Genomic DNA, 23,029 nt, shown 5'->3' on the forward strand with positions numbered 1-23,029 from the left:
TTTGAGGTCAGCTTGTATTTATTCCAGGCATCTCTTTGGATAATCTCGTAATATTTGTATTCATTTTTATCCTAGTCTTGGAGATTGAATATTTTGAGTACGAGATATTATTCCTTTTAGCCTGTGAATATTATAAGAATGTTTTGGCCTAGGAGTTGTTGTATTTGATGATTTGTGAATGTATGGCTCGTGTGGTAGCCTAAAACTTTGTACCCGAGATTTGTGATAGTGGAAATTGTTGTTGTTGGTGGCCCGTGGTTTTTCCCCGTGGTTTTGGGGTTTTCCACGTAAATCTTGTGTTCCTTGTGTTCATATTTATTTTTGGGCTATTGTGTATTATCTCGTATTTGTGTACCGTGTCGGGTCTGTGATTTTGATTGTCACAGGAGGTGGGATTTTTCCCAACAATATGGTCACCTAAAACTCAAGAGTTCATTTGCAAAATTTTACTCTGCCCATGATTTTCAAACTAATATATATATATATATATATATATATATATACACATACATGCACACGCCTTCTCACTAGCCACATTTCAAAACCCCAAATAAAATGGAACATACCATTTCTTTCTCACGGTCAAGCTTCCTTTTCTCTCTTTCATTCAAATTTTCAAGCTGCTTTGGTTTATCTTCGCGCAGTTTCAACTCTTTTAGTTGATCATCCAATAGTGGTTCACTTGTCTTGCGTACGCCAAAAATGGTGTCCAGAAGTTCCCAATTCTTTCTTCTGCATCATCGGCTCACTCAAAATGTCTTCCAGCTCTCAAGTCCAAACAAAGACACTTGAACAAATATAGCAATGCATTTTTTCAAGTTTTTGGAACAATGCAAAAACAATGGGTGGGTTTTTTCCTAACGTGGGAGGTGGTTTTTTGGGAGCAAGTTTTGGGACCCACAAAAAACTGAAAGAAGAAAAAATTCAAAGATGCTGAGTTTTTTTTAGGACTTTGCTGCATTGCCCTACATTTACCACTCACACACTGACACAGTGTGTGCTATATGACATTTTGTTGTGAGTTGAAATTATAAATAAAATCTTTTTAAAAAAAAATCATACAAAAATAGGTTCTTAAATTGTGTGATTTGTGTAGGGGCAGGAATCAGTTCTCAAATATATTATATCTACTATTATAATTGAGGGTTGATATTAGTTAGATTACACAATTATATTGATATTAATATATGAATTAAAGCAAAAAATTTATATAAGACCGTCTCACAGATGGATCTGTGAGACAAGTCGAGTTACACATAAGGGAATGTGTAATGCTTTTACAACATGTTTGGTTCACATAATGAATTTTAAGGGAATAAGAATGTTATTCCTTGGGGAATGGAATAGACATGGAATAGAATAGAATTTGTATTCCATTGTTTGGTTCATGAAGGGAATAGACTTTAGGAATGTTATTCTAGTGTTTGGTTGGTGAACGAATATAAATGGAATATATGTTTAAAAGACATAAATACCCTTTTACCAAATATTATAGTAATAATAATAATAATATAATAATAATAATAATAATAATAATAATAATATTATTATTATTATTATTATTATTATTATTATTATTATTATAAAAAATGGAAGAGTTACGTTGTGAGTACTTTCCTTAGTGCAAGAGAAGCACATGCCAAACTAAAATTAGGTTCTTAACCCAAAACACCATTCTAAAATCTAAAGGCACCCGCCGCCACCACTGGACAATCGAACTCCCCAGACCATCAGAAGGTTGCGACTTGCGAAGATCCTCCGGCTGGGTGGCCAGCACCAATATGAGCAGCGGCTGATGAGATCATAGTCTCCATTTGCGAAGCCAAAGCCTCCACTACCAACGACATCCACAGACTGCGACGGAACGATCTAAAACGACGGGAAGTCGCCGGTGACCGATCGATGATCGGACCATCTGAGGCTGATCGCAAAGATTAGACGACTCCATCCCTGTCACCCATTTCATGATCCGACGAAAGAGATGAGAAGACAGAGAAAGATAGCATAAAGTTTTTAGGTTAAACAAGGGCAAAATGGAAAGTAAAATATAAAAACTATTCCTGAGAATCCAGGAATAGTCTAATACCAGGGGGGCCCTGGTAATAGCTATTACCCTTGCAAGGGTAATAGCTCATTCTCAGGAACATTGTTCCTGGGAATACAAATGCAAACCAAACAACGGAATAGGCTATTACTGGGAATGCTATGTCATTCCCTGCCTATTCCGTGAACCAAACACAGGAATGTTATGTCATTCCCTGCCTATTCCGTGAACCAAACACCCCGTTAAAGAAAAAGATACGAGTAATATGAGTCTCACTGGAGAGTTTTTTATTTTGAACCTTCAAAACATCAAAAGTTTCAATTGATATTTCTCAAACTCATAGTCTAAAACAAAATAATAATTGAAATATGGTTATTCATGTAAAGTTAATAAGTTATTTTGGGTTAGATTGACGATACCAAACAAAAATTTGTATTGATTTTAAAGTCTCATATTTATATTTGAGTACTAATATGGTTTGTATACCATTGTACTGAAATAACACAAGCCACTAATAAATTAACTAAGCACATATATATCCGTAAGTTAGTGCACTTAGTTAATTTATCACCTGTTGGTCCACTCTTGGCTAACCCAAAGTCAAGAAAGCTTTTGGCTTTGGATTACCATTGTTTGAACATGTTGGTAGTTGAACCAAATGTGAAACACCTACTTTCCACTATCCACACAAAATGATACTTCGTAGCCATAACATTATTGATTACTGCTTGTGAACATACTTTAGCTTGCTACTACTAAGCAAAAACTTGGTACTGTACTAAATTCTTAATCCATAATTACAAGTTTTTACCAAAAAGTTAATACATACTTCTATTACTAGTATTAGCACCGTATAGAGCAAAGTTGAGACAAACTACGCATCTCAAGCACTGGATCCTTGCCTGTTCTTAAGACTCCTCAATTGTTTTAGTATTTGATCAACTCCTTCCTTCAATTCCGCTCTTCTTTTCTCCTTAGTATTCCACAGCTCTGGCACTGGAAACCTGCGGCTGGAATTGTACTCATTCAACTCCATCAATGCAGTGGTCACAGCATTATACACTTCATCACCACACTCATTCTTCAGACCCACCAGTTTCTCATCTTCTTCATTAATCACCCAAACCTGAAAGTTCAATTTGAATTATCACACAAATTAGGAATGAGAACTTCGTACTTTGGGTTTAAAGAACTGAATTTGTGTATCTACCAAACGGTCCATTTATTGGTGTTCATTTTCTCCCCTATGTTTCGATGCTAGCAGGAGTGGAAAGAGGAGGGAAGGTTGTATTGCTTACCAGTGCTCCATAAAGAGTGTGCGTGTGAATACCAGTGTGTGGTGTGCTTGAGATAGATAGAATAACAACATATTCAAAGAGATACCCACATCTTTTCCTCCATTCTTGATAACCTTAATTGGGTACCAGTGTGGATCCCTTAGGTGATAGTCCCACAGGGTACACAGCTCTAAAGCTTTATCTGATGCTTCTTCTTTTGGATATTTTAGCTTTGCAGCACGGATGAATGGCTTTGAATCAAGTTCTCCCATTCTTTTCACACAAATGTTGGCACGAGAGTCCTTCAAGCCCTATCATAAAAAACCAAAATTTGAAACATTACTTTCTATAGAAGCATGCAATAACAAAAACCAAATCAGAATGAATAGCTCCGGAAGCTGGAAAACAAATATATTATGTTTTGCCATAAATTATCTGCAACACATGCAAATCAATTAGTTCCGGAAGCTGGAAAACAAATATATTATTTTTTGCCATAAATTATCTGCAACACATGCAAATCAATTTAAGAAACTATAACCTAAAACTGAACACTGGGAAAACAAATATATTATTTTTTGCCATAAATTATCTGCAACACATGCAAATCAATTAGCTCCGGAAGCTGGAAAACAAATATATTATTTTTTGCCATAAATTATCTGCAACACATGCAAATCAATTTAAGAAACTATAACCTAAAACTGAACACTGGGAAAACAAATATATTATTTTTTGCCATAAATTATCTGCAACACATGCAAATCAATTTAAGAAACTATAACCTAAAACTGAAGAAGAAGAAGAAGAAGAATCTTTGATTGAGAGAGAAGAGCCATTAAACCATGTATAGGGAACAGCATCAACAAGAGGCAAGTCTTGCAATTAGGGTTAGAATGAAGAATTCAGCCTAGAAAGGAAGGAAATTGGCTGGCCCGAAATGGATTTTTCCATTGGAAGAATTGGACTTGTTTTCCATTTGGAGCATGAAACAGTGAAAATTTGTGCAAAAATGCAAACAGAATTTATGATATTTTCCAATACTAAACAAGGTCATCTGTTCTACTTGCATAGCTGAGATGTTTTATCAGAGGCTTTGTAGCTATAGCATATCAAGCACTAGTTGTCTGCTTACTAGATATTTATCAAGCAAGTCAGATAATTAAGTAATTTGAAATCAAATGCTCAAGGATCCAAGAAAGCCTCTAAATCTTCTTCCCAAAGTCATTGGATTTCTCGGCATAGCTTGGAAGTATAGCAAACATTGATTGTCTACTTATTTGACCCCAAATAAACAACACATAATTAAGCAATTAGGCACCAGAAGTTCAAGGTCCAGACAAAGCCTCCAACTCTTCAACACTCTACATAAACGATCTCAATTCTAATTGCGCAAAGCAATACTACTCCACTTAATATAGAGTTTGTGTAAATAACCATCAACTGCTTAAAATGAATAACATTGGGTAAGGAACCAGAGAACTACCTTTCACTTCATGCTTTGAGTTATAAATGCTTTAGCAGAGTAGATGATACCCCTAGAGTAATAAGCTTTGTATTTATCAGTTTCATTTAGAACCACTTAGGCACTTACCATACATAATTAAATTACTGAAAAATAACACCAAAAACTCTGATAATTGTTCAGTTAAAACAATCAGTTCAAAAGGAAATTATACAATGCCATTATATGTTTATAGAAAAATCACGTATTATATAAGTTGCAAAAAAAAGAAATCATATAGAAGGCTCACATTTATCATCTCTTTGCGAGCCTCCTGCACCTGATCATTGTCATGTCGATTCTTTACAATAAGTTCATTATTCATGCTTTCCAAATAATAAAGTTCGCCTTGCTTTTCTTTCAGCTCTTCTTCAATTGATGCCAATTTGTTTTTAGCTGCCAAATCTCCTTCCTCATTCATGTGCCTCCTAACTTCGATGGAACCTTTTAGCTTCTCTATCTCCAACTCCAATGCTTGCTTCCGATCAAGTTCTCTTTCAAGCGCAATGATTTTCTCCAACGCATGTTCCATTTCTCTCTGAAATAAAAAGCAAGCCATTAGCATAACTGCCAACTTCCCAGCATTCCATTGAATTTGCTTCCAGTTCGTGTCTTGAAGCAAAAGAGGAATAGCATACCTTCTGTTCATCAGCCAGTTTCATCATTGTCTCATAAGCTTTCTTTTGTGCCAGAATTGCTCTCTCATTCTGAGGAAAATAAAATTTTCCATTTCAGAAATTCCTACTTTCATACATTCAACTAGGTTATTGGATTTTTTTTCTCTGAAATAGAACTAGAACAAGAACTTCCATCATGGTCACCTAAAACAAAGAGTTCATTTGCAAAGTCATCCAACTAGCAGGTGGCATCCAACTACAAGGACCACATCAATGAATCTTTCATAAACCCAATTAAAATGGAACATACCATTTCTTTCTGAAAGTCAAGCTTCATTTTCTCACTTTCATTAAGTTTCTCACGCTGTCTTATTTCATCTTCTCGCAGTTTCAGATTGTTTTTATGATCATCCAATTGTTGTTTACTTGTCTCCTGCTCACTCAAAATGGTTTCCACCTGTTTACATGCCTCCTGGCATATCATCTCCCACTCTAGTAAAAAAAAAAGAAATGAGTGAACTATAATGTTATATATGCATTTCAAACAGGCAAGTATCTCTTCACTTTCTATTAGTATAAACAAAATAATTAAAAGAAAAGAACACAAGTCAATGTGCATTTTAGTAGATACAAAAACAGCCATAAGTTATGTACCTTTATTTTGCATTGCAAGCATCTCCTCTTTTTCTTTCATCACATTGACCATTACAACTTCAGTTTTACTTATCATTTTCTCCATCTCTTCGCATTCCTTGTACTTTGACTCCAACTCATTGATCAAGTTAGAAAATAGTTGGGAATTTTCTCTTCTACTCTCATTTTGGATCTCAGAAATAGTTTTTAAATCTCCATTTCTCCTTAGATAATTCCCAACGATACTATTTGAATCGTACTCTTCCTTGCCAGCAATCCATGCATAAAGATTGTCATCTGACTCGTCTTTCAAACTTGAATACCATTCTTGCTTACCATGCTTATCCAGTTCAAACTCTCGTGCAAATGCCATTGCATTTGCAAATCCAGAAAAGTTAGAATTAAATTCAACAACGGCATATCCTGAAAAACCCCTGTTGGCCAACAAATGTATAAACCTTCACTGGATTATATCCTTTGGCAACCAACTCCATTTTCAGTTTTTGACCATTTTCATCAACAAACTTTCCATGCTTATATACTACAGGAATATTAGCAACAATTCCCATCCAAGGCCAAACAAAAGTTTCTTCATCAGCTCCTTGGGTAGATGGATCACTGGGCGATGGATGCCTAGCATTAATTTCAGCATACCTATGCCTCTCTAAATACTTAAGCAACCCTAAATGTCTAGCCCTTATCTCTCAAACTTGAAGACTTTGAAGCATAACCTATCCGATAAGAGTGCCTTAGAAGCCCTTGCATATCATACTCCTTACCTCTCTTATCCTGACAATATGGACATCGGAAATACTCTCCTGATCCGCTGATTCTGTCTTCTCCATCTCTCAAATCCTTATAGTATATGCATTTCAACTCTTCCAGTTTTGAATTACTACAGTGACGCAGATTGAACTCTCTACTGTACGACATTGTCCGCCTGTAATGAAACAAAGAAGGTTTAGTTCGGTTTAAGAATGTATAATAGAAGCTGATCACATGCATTTAGAATTTAGATAGAAAAATCTGCTCAGAAATAAGTAAAGAACAAAGTGTTGAGTTAGCAGTAACAGGTTCTGGTTCTGGTTTGGTTGTTGGGAGTCCTTAGCTTCTTATATTCTTAGTTGAAGCTTTTGAACAACTGCAAAAAAAAAAAAAAAAAAAAATGGCGAGAAATGGAATGTGGTTAGGGTTTAGCAGGAACCCAGGAAGGTAGTGAGATTTTATAGAAGGGAAGAGAGATCGTTCAAGGTCGACTTGTGTATGGCATTGGAAAACTTGCCTCGGCTAGAAGACATACTACACTACTACCTATTCCAATGGATAATTTGTACATTTTTTTTATTTTGAATACTATTCACTCTGTTACAATGTAGCACAACAACTGTGACCTCTCACTTAGGATGCCATAGCTATGCCGCTCGACCACAAGGCTATATTTTATTTATTCTTTATAAAGTTATCTTCTTCCATTTTTTACTTATATAAATTTTAATAATGAAATATTTCATTAACTATTTATTATTCTCAATTCTTTTTAAACATTTATTATTCTTAATTTACTTAGTAAAATATTTACTAACCTTTTAATAATAATAATAAGATTTAATTTTATTGTGACATTATCATTTTTATCATTCATCAACAAAACAATTTAAATTTTGTAAAATACAAGGGCATTTAGGTATTCAGTTTTTTTTTTGTTTAAAAATAATATAAATATAGTGGGTCAATTCAATTTGTATATAAAAAAAAAGATCGAAATGCTATTGTATTTAACGACATTTCAACAATTTTGTTGACGAACAACAAAAAATGCTCATGTCACAATAATACTAAGATAAAAAATATATGTTATAAAAAATGACGAAAAGTAGACTACCCTATATATTTAGAACAAACAAATTAAATTAACTCTAAAAATAATAACAACAATGATGCACATTTTGTTTTATTATTATTATTATTATTATTATTATTATTATTATTATAACAATTCAATTTAGTGTACACAAAATGAAGATCGTATCAATTTTTTTCTTTTCTTTTTTCAATCAGTTTCTTCCTTGTAGTGCAAATTAAAATATAATACTCCGTAATATTTACTTAATTTGATTTGTTTCTTTCAAATATATATATATATATATATATATATATATATATAGTGAACGATATTATTTATTAAATATTCGTCCTAAAAGAATATGAATTACATTTTTCTTTTGAAAATGAATATGAATTACATATTATAATTATAATTATAATTATTCTAAGAATACATTGTTTACCTACCTTAAACAACTTTATAGTTTTAATGAAAATTCAAATCTATTAAATGTAAAATGATTGTCTTTATAAAGAGTTTGAATTCGTAATTTGAAGAGTTCAATTGCACTATTACATACAATTAGAAAGTTTATTTAACCATTATTCTAAAAATATATTATATCAAGGGTAGATATAGTCAGATTACACAATTACATTGATATTGATATATGGATTTTATTTTGAATATAACAAAAGTTCCAGTTGATATTTTTCTAAGTCATAGTCATAGTCTAAACAAAATAATAATTGGAATTTTTTTATTCGCATAGATTTATATTAATTTTGTATTGATTTTGAAGACATTTATATTTGAGTACTAATACCCATTGTACTAAAATAACACAGAATTAATTTCATTTTTGGTTTTGATTTATAAGTGGTAGTTCACTTTTAGTCTCTTTTTATAAAAAAAGATCTATATTTGGTCCTAATATTACCATAGCTTGATCATTTTTTATTTTCCATCAACAAAATTGTTGAAATGTTGTTAAATACAAAGACATTTCGATTTAGTTTATACAAAGTAAGTTGACCTGCTACGTTATTTTATTTTAATTTTTAAAAAAAATTAATAATTGAAGACCGAAATGACTTGTATAGTGTATTTAACAAAATTTAAACTGATTTGTTAATAGAAGATCAAAAATAGGCACACCACAATAATACTATGATCAAATAAAAAATAATTAAAAATTAATTGTCACCTATAAATCTAGAAAAAAAAAAAAAGAAATTACCTCATATCACAAACCACTAACAAATTAGCTAAGAGCACATATCCGTAAGTTTGCACAACCCTGGTGGAGACATGGGTTTTTTATCACCTGTTGGTCCATCCTTGGCTAACCAAAAGTCAAGAAAGCTTTTAGCTTTGGATTACCATTGTTTGAACATGTTGGAAGTTGAAACAAATATGCAACACCTACTACTATCCAGTGGCCACACAAGCTAGGAACGATACTTGGTAGCCATAATATTATCGATTACTGGTTGTGCACATATTTTAGCTTGCTACTACTAAGCAAAAACTTGGTACGAAATTCTTAATCCATAGTTATAAGTTTTTACCAAACAGCCAATACATACTTCTATTACTGGTATTAGCACCGGATAGAGCAAAGTTGAGACAAACTATGCATTTCTGGCACTGGATCCTTGCCTGCCCATAAGCCGCCTCAATTCTTTTAGTATTTGATCAATTCTGCTCTTCTTTTCTCCTTAGTATTCCACAACTCTGACACTGGATACTTGCCGATGGGATTGTACTCATTCAACTCCATCAATACAGCGGTCACAGCATTATACACTTCATCACCATACTCATTCTTCAAACCCACCAGTTTCTGATCTTCTTCATCAATTGCCAACACCTGGAAGTTGGAATTGATTTATCACACAAATTAAGAACAAGAACTTCATACTTTGGGTTTAAAGAACTGAATTTGTGTATCTACCAAATGATCCATTTATTGGTGTTCCCAGTGCTCCATAAAGAGTGTCCATGAGTATACATACCAGTGTGTGTGCAAGAGATAGATAGAATAACAACATATTCAAAAAGATACCCACAAGTTTTTCTCCATTCACAATCTTAATTGGATGCCAGCCTGGATCCTTTAGGTACTCTTCCCACAGGGAACACAGCTCTGAAGCTTTATCATGTGCTTCTTCTTGTGGATATTTTTGCCTTGCAGCACAGATGAATGGCTTCGCATCAAGTTCTCCCATTCTCTTCACACAAATGTTGGCACGAGGGCCATACAAATCCCGCAAACCCTATCATAAAAAACCAAATTATGTTATCTTCAAACCAAATAGATAGACAAAACCATAAGAATGTTAAGATAAACTGGATACTTCCTTTTTTTGCCATAAATTATCTGCAACACATGCAAATCATTTAATTTAAGAAACTATAGCCTAAAAACTTCAAAGTGAACACTGGGATAGAATTCGCAAAAGTTGTTGGTTTTAACTAAGTCATTTAGAAGATGAAGAAGGGGAAAAAAAGAAAGGCAAAGACAAATCTTTGATTGAGAAAGGAGAGTTGAGAGAGAAGAGCCATTAAACCATTTATGGGGAGCAGCACCAACAACTCAACAAGAGGTGAGTCTTGCAATTAGGGTTAGAATGGAGAATACGGTGTAGAAAGGAAGCAAATTGGGTGGCCCGAAATGGATTTTTCCATTTGAAGAATTGGACTTGTTTTCCATTTGGAGCATGAAACAGTGAAAATTTGTGGGAAAATGCAAACAGAATTATGATATTTAACAATACTAAACAGGGCCCTCTGTTTTTAGAAGTTCTACTAACATAGCTGAGTTGTCTTATCCGATACTTTGTAACTGTAGCATATCATATTACCATATGTAAAATAAGGAAGGAGCATCAATTACTGATTAGATAATCAATCAATCCCTAATTACATTCTCCATAAAATAAGCAAGGAATTACATAATCAGTCAATCTCTTATTATGTCTATACTACTTGAATTCTGCTCATTTGAATTCATTCCTTTCCTGCCTGATTTGTATAAGCCTCCAACTCTTCAACCTCACATAAGTGATCTCTATTCTTGTTGCACAAGGAAATACTACTCCACTTTAATATAGAGTTTGCATAAATAACCATCAACTGCTTAAAATGAATAACATTGGGTAAGGAACCAAAGAACTACCTTTTACTTCATGCTTTGAGTTATAAATGCTTTAGGAAAGTACAAAATACCCCTAGAATAATAAGCTTTGTATCTATCAGTTTCATTTAGAACAACTTAGGCACTTATAATACATAATTAAATTACTGAAAAATAACACCAAAAACTCTGATCATTGTTCAGTTAAAAAGGAAATTATACCATGCCATTATGTGTTTATAGAAAAATCATGTACTCCGTATTATATAGGTTGCAAAGAAAGAAATCGTATAGAAGGCTCACATTTATCATCTCTGTGCAAACACCATACACCTGATCATTGACAAGCTGATTCTTTATCATAAGTTCGAAATACATGTTTTCCAAATAATCAAGTTCACCGTTCCTTTCTTTCAGCTCTTCTATCAATGATGTAAATTTGTTTATAGGTGCCAAATCTCCTTCCATCATGTGTCTCCTAACTTTGATCAACCCTTTTAACTTCTCTATCTCCAACTCCAATGCTTGCATCTGATCAAGTTTTCTTTCAAGCCTAAAGATTTTCACCAAGGCTTGTTCCTTCTCTCTCTGAAATAAAAAGCAAGCCATTAGCATAACTGCCAACTTTCCAGCATTCCATTGAATTTGCTTCCAGTATGTGTCTTGAAGCAAAAGAGGAATAGCATACCTTCTGTTCATCAGCCAGTTTCATCATTGTCTCATAGCCTTCTTTTGTGCCAGAATTGCTCTCTCATTCTGAGGAAAATAAAATGTTCCATTTCAGAAATTCCTACTTTCATACATTAAACTAGGTAATTGGATTTTGTTTTTTTTTTTTCTCTGAAATAGAACTAGAACAAGAACAAGAACTTCCATCAAGGTCACATAAAACAAAGAGTGCATTTGGAAAAAAATTATGCTGCACATGATTTTAAAACTTAATACATATATGTATCCTCTTTCTCACTAGCAGGTGGCATCCAGCTACAAGGACCACAGTCAATGACTCTTTCATAAACCCAAATAAAATGGAACATACCATTTCTTTCTCACTTTTATTAAGTTTTTCACGGTGTCTTATTTCATCTTCTCGCAGTTTCAGCTCTTTTTTATGATCATCCAATTGTTGTGTACTTGTCTCCTGCTCACTCAAAATGGTTTCCACCTGTTTCAATGCCTCCTGATGTATCATCTCCAACTCTAGTGAAAATAGAAATAAGTGAACTATAATGTTACATATGCATTTCAAACAGGGCAAACAGGCAAGTATCTCTTTGAAAACACAAGTTGATATGCAATTTAGTTGATATGAAAACAACCATAGCTTATGTACCTTTATTGTGCATTGAGAGCATCTCCTCTTTTTCTTTCATCACATTGCCCATTAAAACTTCAGTTTTACTTATCATTTTCTCCATCTCTTCACATTCCTTGTACTTTGACTCCAACTCATTGATCAAGTTGGAAAACAGTTGGGAATTTTCTCTTCTATTATCACTTTGGATCTCAGAAATGGTTTTTAACTCTCCATTTCTCCTTAGCTAATTCCCAACGATACTATTTGAATTGTACTCTTCCTTGCCAGCAATCCATGCATAAAGATTGTCATCTGACTCATCTTTCAAACTTGATTGCCATTCCTGCTTACCATGCTTATCAAGTTCAAACTCCCGTGCAAATGCCATTGCATTTGCAAATCCAGAAAAATTACAATTAAATTCAACAATGGCATATCCTGAAAAACCTCTGTTGGCCAACAATGTATAAACCTTCACTGGATTATATCCTTTGGCAACCAACTCCGTTTTCAGTTTTTGACCACTTTCATCAACAAACTTTCCATCCTTATATACTACAGGAATATTAACAACAATTCCCATCCAAGGCCAAACAAAAGTTTCTTCATTAGCTCCATTGGTAGATGGATCACTGGGCGATGGATGCCTAGCATTACTTTTAGCGTATCTATGCCTCTCTAAATACTTAAGCAACCCTAAATGTCTAGCCTTATCTCTCAAACTTGAAGACTTTGAAGTATAACCTATCCGATAAGAGTGCCTTAGAAGCCCTTGCATATCATACTCCTTAGCTCTCTTATCCTTACAATATGGACATCGGAAATACTTTCCTGATCCCCTGATACTGTCTTCTCCATCTCTCAAATCCTTATAGTATCTGCATTTCAACTCTTCCAGTTTTGAATTACTGCAGTCACGCAGATTGAACTCTCTCCTGTACGACATTGACCGCCTGTAATGAAACAACGAATGTTTAGTTCGGTTTAACAATGAATAATAGAAGCTGATCACATGCATTTAGATTAAAAAAAAATCTGCTCAGACATAAGTAAAGAACAAAGTGTTAACAGGTACTAGCAGTAAAAGGTTCAGGTTCGGTTGTTGGGAGTCCTTAGCTTCTTATATTCTTGCCACAAAGCTTTTTATATTCTTAGTTGAAGCTTTGAACAAACTGCAAAATAATGGCGAGAAATGGAATGTGGTTAGGGTTTTGCAGGAAGGTAGAGAGATTGTTCAGGTCGACTTGGGTATGGCATTGGAAACTTGCCTCGGCTACAAAACGTACTATACATCTTCTGTGGCGATTATACTTCACGCGGCAAGCGCTCTGAGATTAAGGTGGTGGAGTGGGGCCAAAATAGATGCTTCCCTCATCATTGGCCTCTAACTCGACCATATGGGAGAATTCCCTGAATTCCCTGACCATATGGCAAGCGTTCTCTTTTATTATGACAAAAAAAGAGTAATTCAAAATAATTTTTGTAGCATTTCTATTTCCAAGTAGACAATACATAGCAACATTACACAACTACAAAATGAAATACAAATTATACCATTGAGGGGTTTCTCTCGTCACAAAAAAAAAAAAAAAACAAAACAAAACAAAATACAAACACAAACACAAAGGTTAGCACAACAAGGAACTGCATTAGTACTCCTAGACTGTGAGGGTGTGTCTCTTGTTTACACAATTACAACAAGGTTTTGTCCTAAGTAAACACTATCTTCAGACTGAGTTCATGTCAACTAACTTAACCATAACTAACTGTACAGTCAACTGATCTCATACATATGTCAATCTCCACTTCTTTCTAAAGTATAAAATCAGAAGCATCCTTCATTTATTTGGCATACAGAGGGGATGTTGATGGTCTTGGATAAGCAATCAACAGTCGTCGCATTTCTATTAATAGCATCACCATCACTTCGCCTACGATGTCTTGATCCGAGGGTTGTAGTATCCTCGGACTCCTCGAGCGCCGCTAGTTCTTTAACTGCACCATCGCTTCGCCTACGATGTCTTGAACCATTGTGTTTATTGACGAGAATTGTCATATCCTTGGACTCCTTTAGTTGTTCTAGTTCTTTAACCACATCATCCATGGTTGGCCTAAACCTAGGATCCTTGGACAGGCACTGCAAGGCAAGATTAGCTACTTTCTGGGATACCTCAAGAGTGTACTGGCCTTCAAGACGGTTGTCCAAAACGCGATAGACTTTACGCTTGTTAGCCAAGTAAGGTTTGGCCCATTCTACCAGATTGTGTTCTCCGCATGGTCTGTTATAGTCAATCACTCTGCGCCCTGATAGCATCTCAAGAAGAACTACTCCAAAACTGTAAATGTCGCTCTTAGCAGACAAATGCCCTATGCCAATCAAGATGCAAACGAAATACATGTGTAAGCAGACAAAAATAGGATAGCTGTATAGCAAGTTCAAGGTTGCTTCTTAACTGAAAAACCAAATGAGAACTGCCAATTATAGGCAGATATATATACATAAATGGGGACAACCCGGAAATGCACAAAAACTGGTCTGAACTTAAACGAACACGAAATTAGCCGATAAACCATACCAGTGGCTAAGTACTCCGGAGCAGCATATCCATAAGTTCCCATAACCCTCGTGGAGACGTGGCTTTTATCACCTGTTGGTCCATTCTTGGCCAACCCAAAGTCAGAGAGCTTGGCATTGTAGTTCTGCAAATGTCATATGCAAAAAATTGTGAAGTCAAATGGCACAGCCAAGTGCTGCTTCCTCAAATCTCCAGAATTCTTACTGTGTTATTATAACTAATGAATACGCTTTTCAGTTTTCAGAAATTCGGAATATGGTTCATACCAAATCGAGCAAAATATTGCTAGTTTTAAAATCTCGGTATATAACTTTCGCTTCAGCACAGTGAAGAAAAGCAAGCCCTTTTGCAGCACCAAGAGCAACCTTCAAACGGAGATTCCAGGACAGAGGTTGGAAATACGAGCCCCCTGCCACAGAACAGTATAGAAGTAAGAAATAAAACCGAAGGCAATATGTATTCGCTCCAAAATAGATACAACATTAGGAGACGACAAAAGAACTCACTCCTGAACAAATGGTTATCCAAGCTACCACGAGGCATGCATTCATAAACTAAGAGGTGATGTTCATCCTCTAAACAATAACCAATCAGATTTACGAGATTAGGATGCGAGAACTGCCCCAAATAGTTCAGTTCTGCCTGCAGACCACACAAGCACATCACAATTGAAAACACTAATTTCATTTGACACAATCAAGAAATCAATAAGCTATGTTAAATTGTTCCATCCATAAAGCTCAACACTAATTTCATTTGACACAATCAAGAAATCAATAAGCTATGTTTAATTGTACCATCCATAAAGCTCTACCACACTATATCAAGAGCTCACCAGCCATTCGCTATGGCCCTGAAGGCCGCCTCGGTTTAGCCTCTTCACAGCAATCACTAATCCAGTTCCAGGCTTGGCTGGGCTAAGTGAGTTCTTGTCAATCCAACCTTTGAACACAGGGCCAAAGCCACCTTCTCCCAGCACACTGTCAAGACGAAAGTCTCGGGTGGCCATTTTTAGATCAGCAAAACTAAAGCTTTTCAAATTGGGGGACTGCAAGATCTCACCCTCTGATTTAGGAGTTTGTGGGGGAGAGTTCTTGCTGTCTGATTTGCTCAGGCCACTCCCATCTGTGCTAATAACACATTTTGAACTTAAACCTGGTCAAACCAAAAGATAACAAAACAAAAATAAGAAAGGATAAAAAGGAACCAATTTTGATTCTAAGCATCCCTCACAAAACCTGGATGTGGGCTTTCAGCTTTGATTCTGATACTCAAGCAAATCCCCATCATGAGAGACCACCACCCTTTAGTCCCAATCTTGACCAAACTTCTATTCTCTGCAAACCATACACAAGGTAGTGATGTAGTACAACATTAGTAATCTCGAAGAAGAAAAATCCAGAATTTTCAAGGAAACAAAATATGAACTTTTCCTTGTTTTTCACAAAAAAAAAAAAACCATTAAATTTGCCTTGATTCACCAACACCGAGATAAAGTTCCTCCCAGTTCCCACCAGAATCTTGAATTTTTAAAACCATAATAAAAAGAGAGATAGGGAGAGAACAAAAGACAAAGAAAATGAAACTAAAAATACAGCTATGGTTCAAGAAAAACCTCCAACTGAAGAGAAAAGGAGTAGGTAGCCGATAGCAGAGCTAAGGAGTAGGAGTAGGTAGGCGAAGGCGGAGAGCTATAAGATTTCTTATAGAATAGTTGCTGTCCGTATATCACGGATGAAGGTTAAAAGATGTTGAGAGCGACAGAAGAGGTTAAAAGAAGCAGCAAATATGGCGGGCTAGTCCCGCCTCGATCAACCTTTTATATCATTTTCCCTGGTACTGTGTTGTGATTTTCGTACGGGGAAGGTAGGGAAGAGTACAGTTCTTGCTGTGAATTTGTAGCCTTTGGATTAGAGGAAACGTCGGCTGGGTTGTGTGGGCATCTTCCCTGGATTCCCAACCAGCTCCGGCTTTATGACTCCAATTCCAAACTATGGTCCTTCACTATGGCATGGGGAGGTCTCCCAATCGCTTCTTTGTCTCACTACCAAATCTCGAATTCACTTTGGTCCCGTAGTACAAAATAATTACTTTCTATGTCATTTTATGCTAAAAATTCCAATAATATCTCCCCTTTTATTGGTGTTGACTAGTAATTATTAGTTGGGCAATAGCAGTACCATCTACATTCACTTTAATAATAGAATTGATCAATTTCTTAAAGATCTTTTTATTAACTTTAGACCAACGCTTAATCACGATATTCCAAATCTCTTTAGCTTTACACATAATTTGCTAACTCATATTAACAAACCTCTAAAGTACAGTTAAGGCTATGGAGCAGTAGATTATGCCAACACAATATAATTCAAACTCGCATAACAAATATAATATTCATGGAACACCCAACACCTTATCAAGAAACACTAGCTATAATCCAGTATTCCAAATTAGCGATAAAGAAAGAAGCGACAATATCAGTTGGGCAAATATTCTCCCAAACTTTCCTAAAACCACAACAATAATAATCCTTTATATAGTGAAGTGGAATCTCATCTCACATATAATAATTTAACACTTATATATTTTTGTTGGGAAAATTTATGTGAGACTGTTACACGAATCTTTATTCATTCGATGGATCGGGTTGTATACAACTGAGTGTATAAGTATCACAATTTCAGTTATAAGTATTACAATATTTATTATTAGTAACAATTAATTTTATTTTAAAGAGTATCACAATTTCATATATAAGTATTACAATATCTAATATAAGTAACGATTTATTTTTAATTCAAATTAGTATTAAATTTTTTACAATAACATACTATTACAATTTATTCTATAAAGTAACATTTCACATATAAGTATTATAATATTTACATTAGAATTACATTTTGTAAATATCACATTTTTAGTTATAAGTATTACAATATTTATTCTCAAAAAAAAAAGTATTACAATATTTATAATTAATAACTAACAATTATTTTACCCTAAATAGTATCACAATTTCACATATAAATATTACGATATCTATTATAAGTAACAATTTATTTATTTCAAATTGGTATTAAATTTTCTGTAATAAGCATTATGATTTTTATCATAAGTAACAAGCAATTATCATAGGTTCGACACGTCTCACACAAGTGTGACTTAGTTTTGTTTTGGACAAACTACATGTTTTGATTTATTATAAAAAATTATATCAAAATATAATTATTTATGAAAATTATATTTAAATATTGTTAAAAAGTCGATAAATATATATAATATTTTAAATAAATACTTAATATTGAATGTGTTAATTTTTTCCATGTTGCATATTCTTAAATCACTATCAATATGTTTATCTCCATATCTTAAAACTTATATAAATGTAGACATGTAGTTTTTTTGAAACCATAGATATGTAGTTATGCTTAAAATAACTTATCAAACAATTAAAATAATTCATAATATATATTCCAATTTAAAATAAACAACCAACCTCTACCGTCACCCCGTATTCCCTTAACATGAAGCTTGACACTTGCCAATTTGGGGAATTTAAAAATGAATGTGGTAAGAAGTGGCTAATAAAAAACATATAACCAATAAAAATATTATAATATTATGCATAGAAATATTGTATTTAAAGAATAAAAACATATTGCAAGTTTAATCATTTAAATAATTCATACAAATTTATAAATAGAGTTAATATATTTTTTTAGTCCTCATAGTATTGATTTTTGTTACTTTTTAGTTTCCAAAAAATTATAAATCACCTTAAATATTCACAAATGCCTTGTGAGGTCAGTGACGGCGGTGGAATAACCCACGCCCTTTCACACCAGAGCCTAAATCTGACAACTTAGACCACTCGGCCAAATCGTCAATTCATTTATAATAGTTACGAGCTTTATACGCGCATTGCGCGAATGGGTTAATGCCCAATGTTTATATTTAAATAAATATTTGAAAGTATATCAATGCAATATTATATAGGAGAAGTTTATACATGGGTAATTGAATGCCGATTTTTTTTATTTAAATATCTAACTCAAAGTATATGAATCCAAGATAATATAGAAAATTCATTATAATTATAACTAAAATAAATGTTTGCAACCTTGTAAAATCGATAGTCTAAATATTTGGTCTAAAAATGATAGTCTAAATAAATAATACTTTTAATTTGATTTTTTCTAAGTGTTCTTAATTCTCTGAGTAACATTGTCATTGTCTTCATCTTTACTATTTGTTCTCTTCATTTTTGTTGGTAGTGTGTTATTTTCAATTCGGTTATTATTGGTAGCATAGATGATAACGTCGTGCAATGAGATTATGATATATATGGACTTTCCTTTTGGTATTCTGCTTGGGTTCATTTGGTTCAACCATTATTGTTGAATGAGTTATTGTCTATAAAGAAATCCCTAGTTTAAGAAAAAAGATTAAATAAATTAATAAAAATTTGAAAATTTAAAATATTATGTATTCCAAAGATATTAAAAGGTAGTTTCTCGTTTCAATTTGCTGGGTAATGGGTTATTTAAGTACTTTCATTGTCAACAAACCCCCCAAATAGTTAATATGATTGGTTTCAAACTATTCTTTTTTATTTTTTTCATGGTATTAAAGAAATACATATATATCATTTTTTGGTTAACTACTAATTTATTTAATTCAATAAGAGTAAAATAGAGTGATTCCGCTTCAATTTGTTGGGTTATTATTACTCTTTTTGTCAATCAATCACCAAGTAGTTAATATAATTAGCTTCAAATTATTTTAAATTTTTTTTTTCATAGTATTAATAAAACACTTGGTAAATAAATATATAACATTATTTTGTACTATAACTTTGATATTTAATTACAAGATATTGTAAAAATAAGATAATGGACAATGTAATGAATATCAATTGATAAATTTGAATGTAAAGAATCTTTGCATGAGAGAAAATAAAGATAATATAACTAATGAAATTATTTCTCTTATTTAATTAATTTTTTGATAATAAATAATTTTTTTCAAATAAAGGTATTGTAGACACGTAATTCTAAATTAAAGAAATACATATGTATCATTTTTTGTTGTAGCTACTAATTTATTTAATTTAATAAGAGTAAAATAGAGTAAGAAACTTAATTATGTCAAATTTGATTGAGATGAGGTTCGAACCTAAGACCTTTCTTATAGAAATTAATGGGTAAGTTAAAAGTTAACGGAATATTAACGGAGAAGAGAATATTTAACGAAAAACTTAACGGATAATCATAAAAGTAAGGTTAAATTAGGTAATCTCTATTAATAATATTAATCTGAATTATCTTAACCATCTATTTGATTAAATAATTCATCTGAACCATCCATTTGATAAAATAATTTGACCGCCATTTTTTCTACCCATTTTAGGCCTAACTCTCTTTGGCTCTTATTAGTATAGTAGATATATAATAATATATTACGTTTAATATGATTAATTTAGAACACACAATAGTGTAAATTAAAGGTGGTCCTTGGCGTAGCTTTTCTCTCTAACGGAGCTCTCCCTTCTCTCCTTCTCTGGTCAAGAACCAGTTTCCACCACCGGCCTCCGGCCGGAGCTCTTATAGAGCTTTGAGCCGGCGGTATACGGTCACCACCACATCAGCTTCCTAGTTCCATCTTCTTCTCCACTGCTCTCTTCTTCCTCCTCTTCCGTGACGCCGCTGCCGCCATCTCTGCTCTCCTCCTCCTTCGGCACCGTGACCACACAGAGCACGCCGCCGCCGCCCTTCTCCTCCTCCGCTGCCTTCTACCCCGCTGCCACCTCCTACATCCAACTGCCACCGCTTGCACCTCTCACCGCACCGGCGCTGTCACCCTCACCATCGTCCATAAATAAAATTATATATATATATATAATATAATATAATATAATATAATAAGCTAGTGGGTAGGGTAATAGGTTGGCCTTGAGACCCGTGCGTCTTGAGCTCTGAACTTTGTTGTCTTTACCCTTTTTAATATTGTCTCCTAATAATTATTGTCGTTTTTGTCTCCCTCTGCATCTATTGCAGTTGTCTCCTTCTGCATTTATTGCAGTTGTCTCCTTCTGCATTTATTGCAGTTTATTGTATTTCCTTCTCGTTTTTACGAGGTTCGGTTTTGGGAGCGCTTCAAAGATATTTATGGTCATGACAAGTGTGATGCTCAACCTGGGTGTAGTAGATGACAATGAAATGCCTCTCCTGAACAGCAGTTCAGTCGGAAGGATACCCACTGATGAACCGGCCAAAGACACAAGGCTGGACATGTACCTTCAGTTGGGAATAATGTCAATGGACTTCAATAAGAAGCTAAAAACTCAAGTGGTTTGCAAGTTGTCCCATCCAAAGGTCGACTTGTACACATTCTGCAAGGCCATCAATCATTTGGTAAAAGCTCAAAGGTTTTATAAGGATCAAAACTCTATTGTACCACAATCTGCGAATCTAAATTTTATTAGCTTAGCTAGAAAATTTAGTTCTATGTCTGATTGTATGGAATGACTTTACATTCCATTGAACCTTGTTGTATTTGTTTCTGGTGTTTATTAATTGATGGGTAAATATGCACATGTACTAGTCGGTCCGTAAATCACCTGTCCGTCACCCAACCTGTCCGTCAACGGTCACCCAACCGGTCCGTCGACAGTCACCCGGTCCGTCGGCCGCATGATCGGAAGCAACACACCTTGTGGATTGGAGGCTCACGAGCGCAACAGTTGCTTGATGTGACGACCGACAACTTTTCGGGAACAAGGGATCCGTGTTTTCATCACCTCGAGTAACTCAACCACTTCGAGCAAACCGATGCGCATTTTGCGGAGTGACAGCCCATATGCCCTCCACTTGCATATCAGACACCATGTGCATAGTGAATCCACTTTGTATAAATATAGGGCTAATTCCCCTCACTAGGGGGGAGGAAGAACTTATCAGTACTACACTAATACACTTGTGATTTGCTCATTCGTCTCTCTTGCTCTCTCCTTGTTACTGTTCGTCACCCGTAGAGCGATATAGCTTCTTACCGCTCAGTCGTCAACCGGTAGAGCGATCGATTGACCGGCCGAGCGGCATCCTTCACCACACGTAACACACGTGTTCGTAGCGTAATCATAGACCCATTTACATTTACGCTATCATTAATGAAGCTTTATTGATCTCAAAAAAAAAAAAATAGTGTAAATTAAAAGTTGATCCCCGAAAAAAAAATGTGTTGGTCCCCGGCCCATCACTTCCATATAATATTATATTTAGTTTAACATGATTATTTTAGATTACACAATATAATATACTTGTATACATTAAAATTTGGTCCCCTACAACAATTAATTTAATCCGTAAAAATTATTTCCAACCATAAAATTTGTTTGAATCACGACGTGCAACGTAATATTAAATATGCAGTTCGACATCTAATGAGATCATAATATGTTATGTATTATTAGTCAAAAGGGTTGGCAATGTAAAATTTGTTTGGCTTTTCAAGGAGACTGGTGGTCACTAACTATTTCGACAATTAACTACCTTGGAGTCACCATCTACCCATATAACAGTTGAAACTTCCATTAATGGGGTGAGGGAGAGTGATATACCTATAAAAGGAATTAATATCTTTTATATATATATGTGTGTGTCACCTCAAATGCGGTCATGCTTTAACGTGCGGTCGCAACCATTAGGTATGCAAAAACACACCAATAGTGTTACGAAATGCACAACAAAGAAATACACCACAAAACGCACCATTAGGTACGCATCACCCCAAAACGCACAATTAGATACGCATAAAAGCACCACACAGTATTCGAAAACACACCATTAAGTATGGTGAGATATGGTACTTTTTAGGATAATGAGGCGTTTTGTGGTGTATTGATGCATTTCATTGTTGTGAATTTCTTAATACTATTTGTGCGTTTTTGCATATCTAATGGGTCGGCCGCAGTGACCACACAAGAGCTTAGCCTTCTATATATATATAACAAAAGAAGGAAAAATCCAGAGCTATGCCATATCAAACGTTACAATTAACTTTCCCTTCAGTACAGTACTAAACACAATCAAATATTCCCTTCCACGGAACGAACCTTC

At 34.3% G+C, this 23,029-nt stretch overlaps 2 protein-coding genes and 1 pseudogene across 5 annotated transcripts; all 3 read right to left on the reverse strand.

Annotated features, from left to right (window-relative positions):
- Positions 1-2,795: 2,795 nt before the first annotated feature.
- Positions 2,796-7,286, reverse strand: LOC116017903 (protein INVOLVED IN DE NOVO 2-like). Of its 2 annotated transcripts, none has more exons than XM_031258568.1 (6): positions 6,097-7,286; positions 5,753-5,934; positions 5,464-5,532; positions 5,076-5,363; positions 3,432-3,632; positions 2,796-3,170 (listed from the first exon to the last, which is right to left on the reverse strand). In XM_031258568.1, exons 1-6 carry the CDS (start codon positions 6,446-6,448, stop codon positions 2,928-2,930), a joined length of 1,335 nt encoding a protein of 444 aa, XP_031114428.1. In that variant the 5' UTR covers positions 6,449-7,286; the 3' UTR covers positions 2,796-2,927. The 2 variants fall into 2 exon arrangements, with proteins under 2 accessions (XP_031114428.1, XP_031114429.1); XM_031258569.1 differs by having other exon boundaries at positions 3,095-3,170; positions 3,343-3,632.
- Positions 7,287-9,223: 1,937 nt separating this feature from the next.
- LOC116017902 lies at positions 9,224-13,683 on the reverse strand (annotated as a pseudogene).
- Positions 13,684-13,964: 281 nt separating this feature from the next.
- On the reverse strand, positions 13,965-16,891 carry LOC116017905 (probable serine/threonine-protein kinase PBL9). Of its 3 annotated transcripts, none has more exons than XM_031258572.1 (7): positions 16,729-16,891; positions 16,151-16,249; positions 15,748-16,067; positions 15,419-15,554; positions 15,179-15,321; positions 14,913-15,036; positions 13,965-14,703 (listed from the first exon to the last, which is right to left on the reverse strand). In XM_031258572.1, exons 2-7 carry the CDS (start codon positions 16,200-16,202, stop codon positions 14,162-14,164), a joined length of 1,317 nt encoding a protein of 438 aa, XP_031114432.1. In that variant the 5' UTR covers positions 16,203-16,249; positions 16,729-16,891; the 3' UTR covers positions 13,965-14,161. The 3 variants fall into 3 exon arrangements, with proteins under 3 accessions (XP_031114432.1, XP_031114430.1, XP_031114431.1); XM_031258570.1 differs by having other exon boundaries at positions 16,528-16,890; XM_031258571.1 differs by lacking the exon at positions 16,729-16,891 and adding an exon at positions 16,384-16,513.
- Positions 16,892-23,029: the final 6,138 nt, after the last annotated feature.

This window comes from Ipomoea triloba, chromosome 4 (assembly GCF_003576645.1).
Source record: "Ipomoea triloba cultivar NCNSP0323 chromosome 4, ASM357664v1".
NCBI lineage: Eukaryota > Viridiplantae > Streptophyta > Magnoliopsida > Solanales > Convolvulaceae > Ipomoea > Ipomoea triloba.

Coding starts and splice junctions, on each gene's coding strand:
- LOC116017905 (XM_031258572.1), bottom strand. CDS start 16,202: ATGATGGGGATTTGCTTGAGTATCAGAATCAAAGCTGAAAGCCCACAT. Junction 16,068..16,150: donor AGCTGAAAGCCCACATCCAG/GTTTTGTGAGGG, acceptor TGGTTTGACCAG/GTTTAAGTTCAAAATGTGTT. Junction 15,037..15,178: donor GCAATATTTTGCTCGATTTG/GTATGAACCATA, acceptor TGACATTTGCAG/AACTACAATGCCAAGCTCTC.
- LOC116017903 (XM_031258568.1), bottom strand. CDS start 6,448: ATGGCATTTGCACGAGAGTTTGAACTGGATAAGCATGGTAAGCAAGAA. Junction 5,364..5,463: donor AACTGGCTGATGAACAGAAG/GTATGCTATTCC, acceptor TTTTTATTTCAG/AGAGAAATGGAACATGCGTT. Junction 3,633..5,075: donor CTCGCAAAGAGATGATAAAT/GTGAGCCTTCTA, acceptor TTTTTATGATAG/GGCTTGAAGGACTCTCGTGC.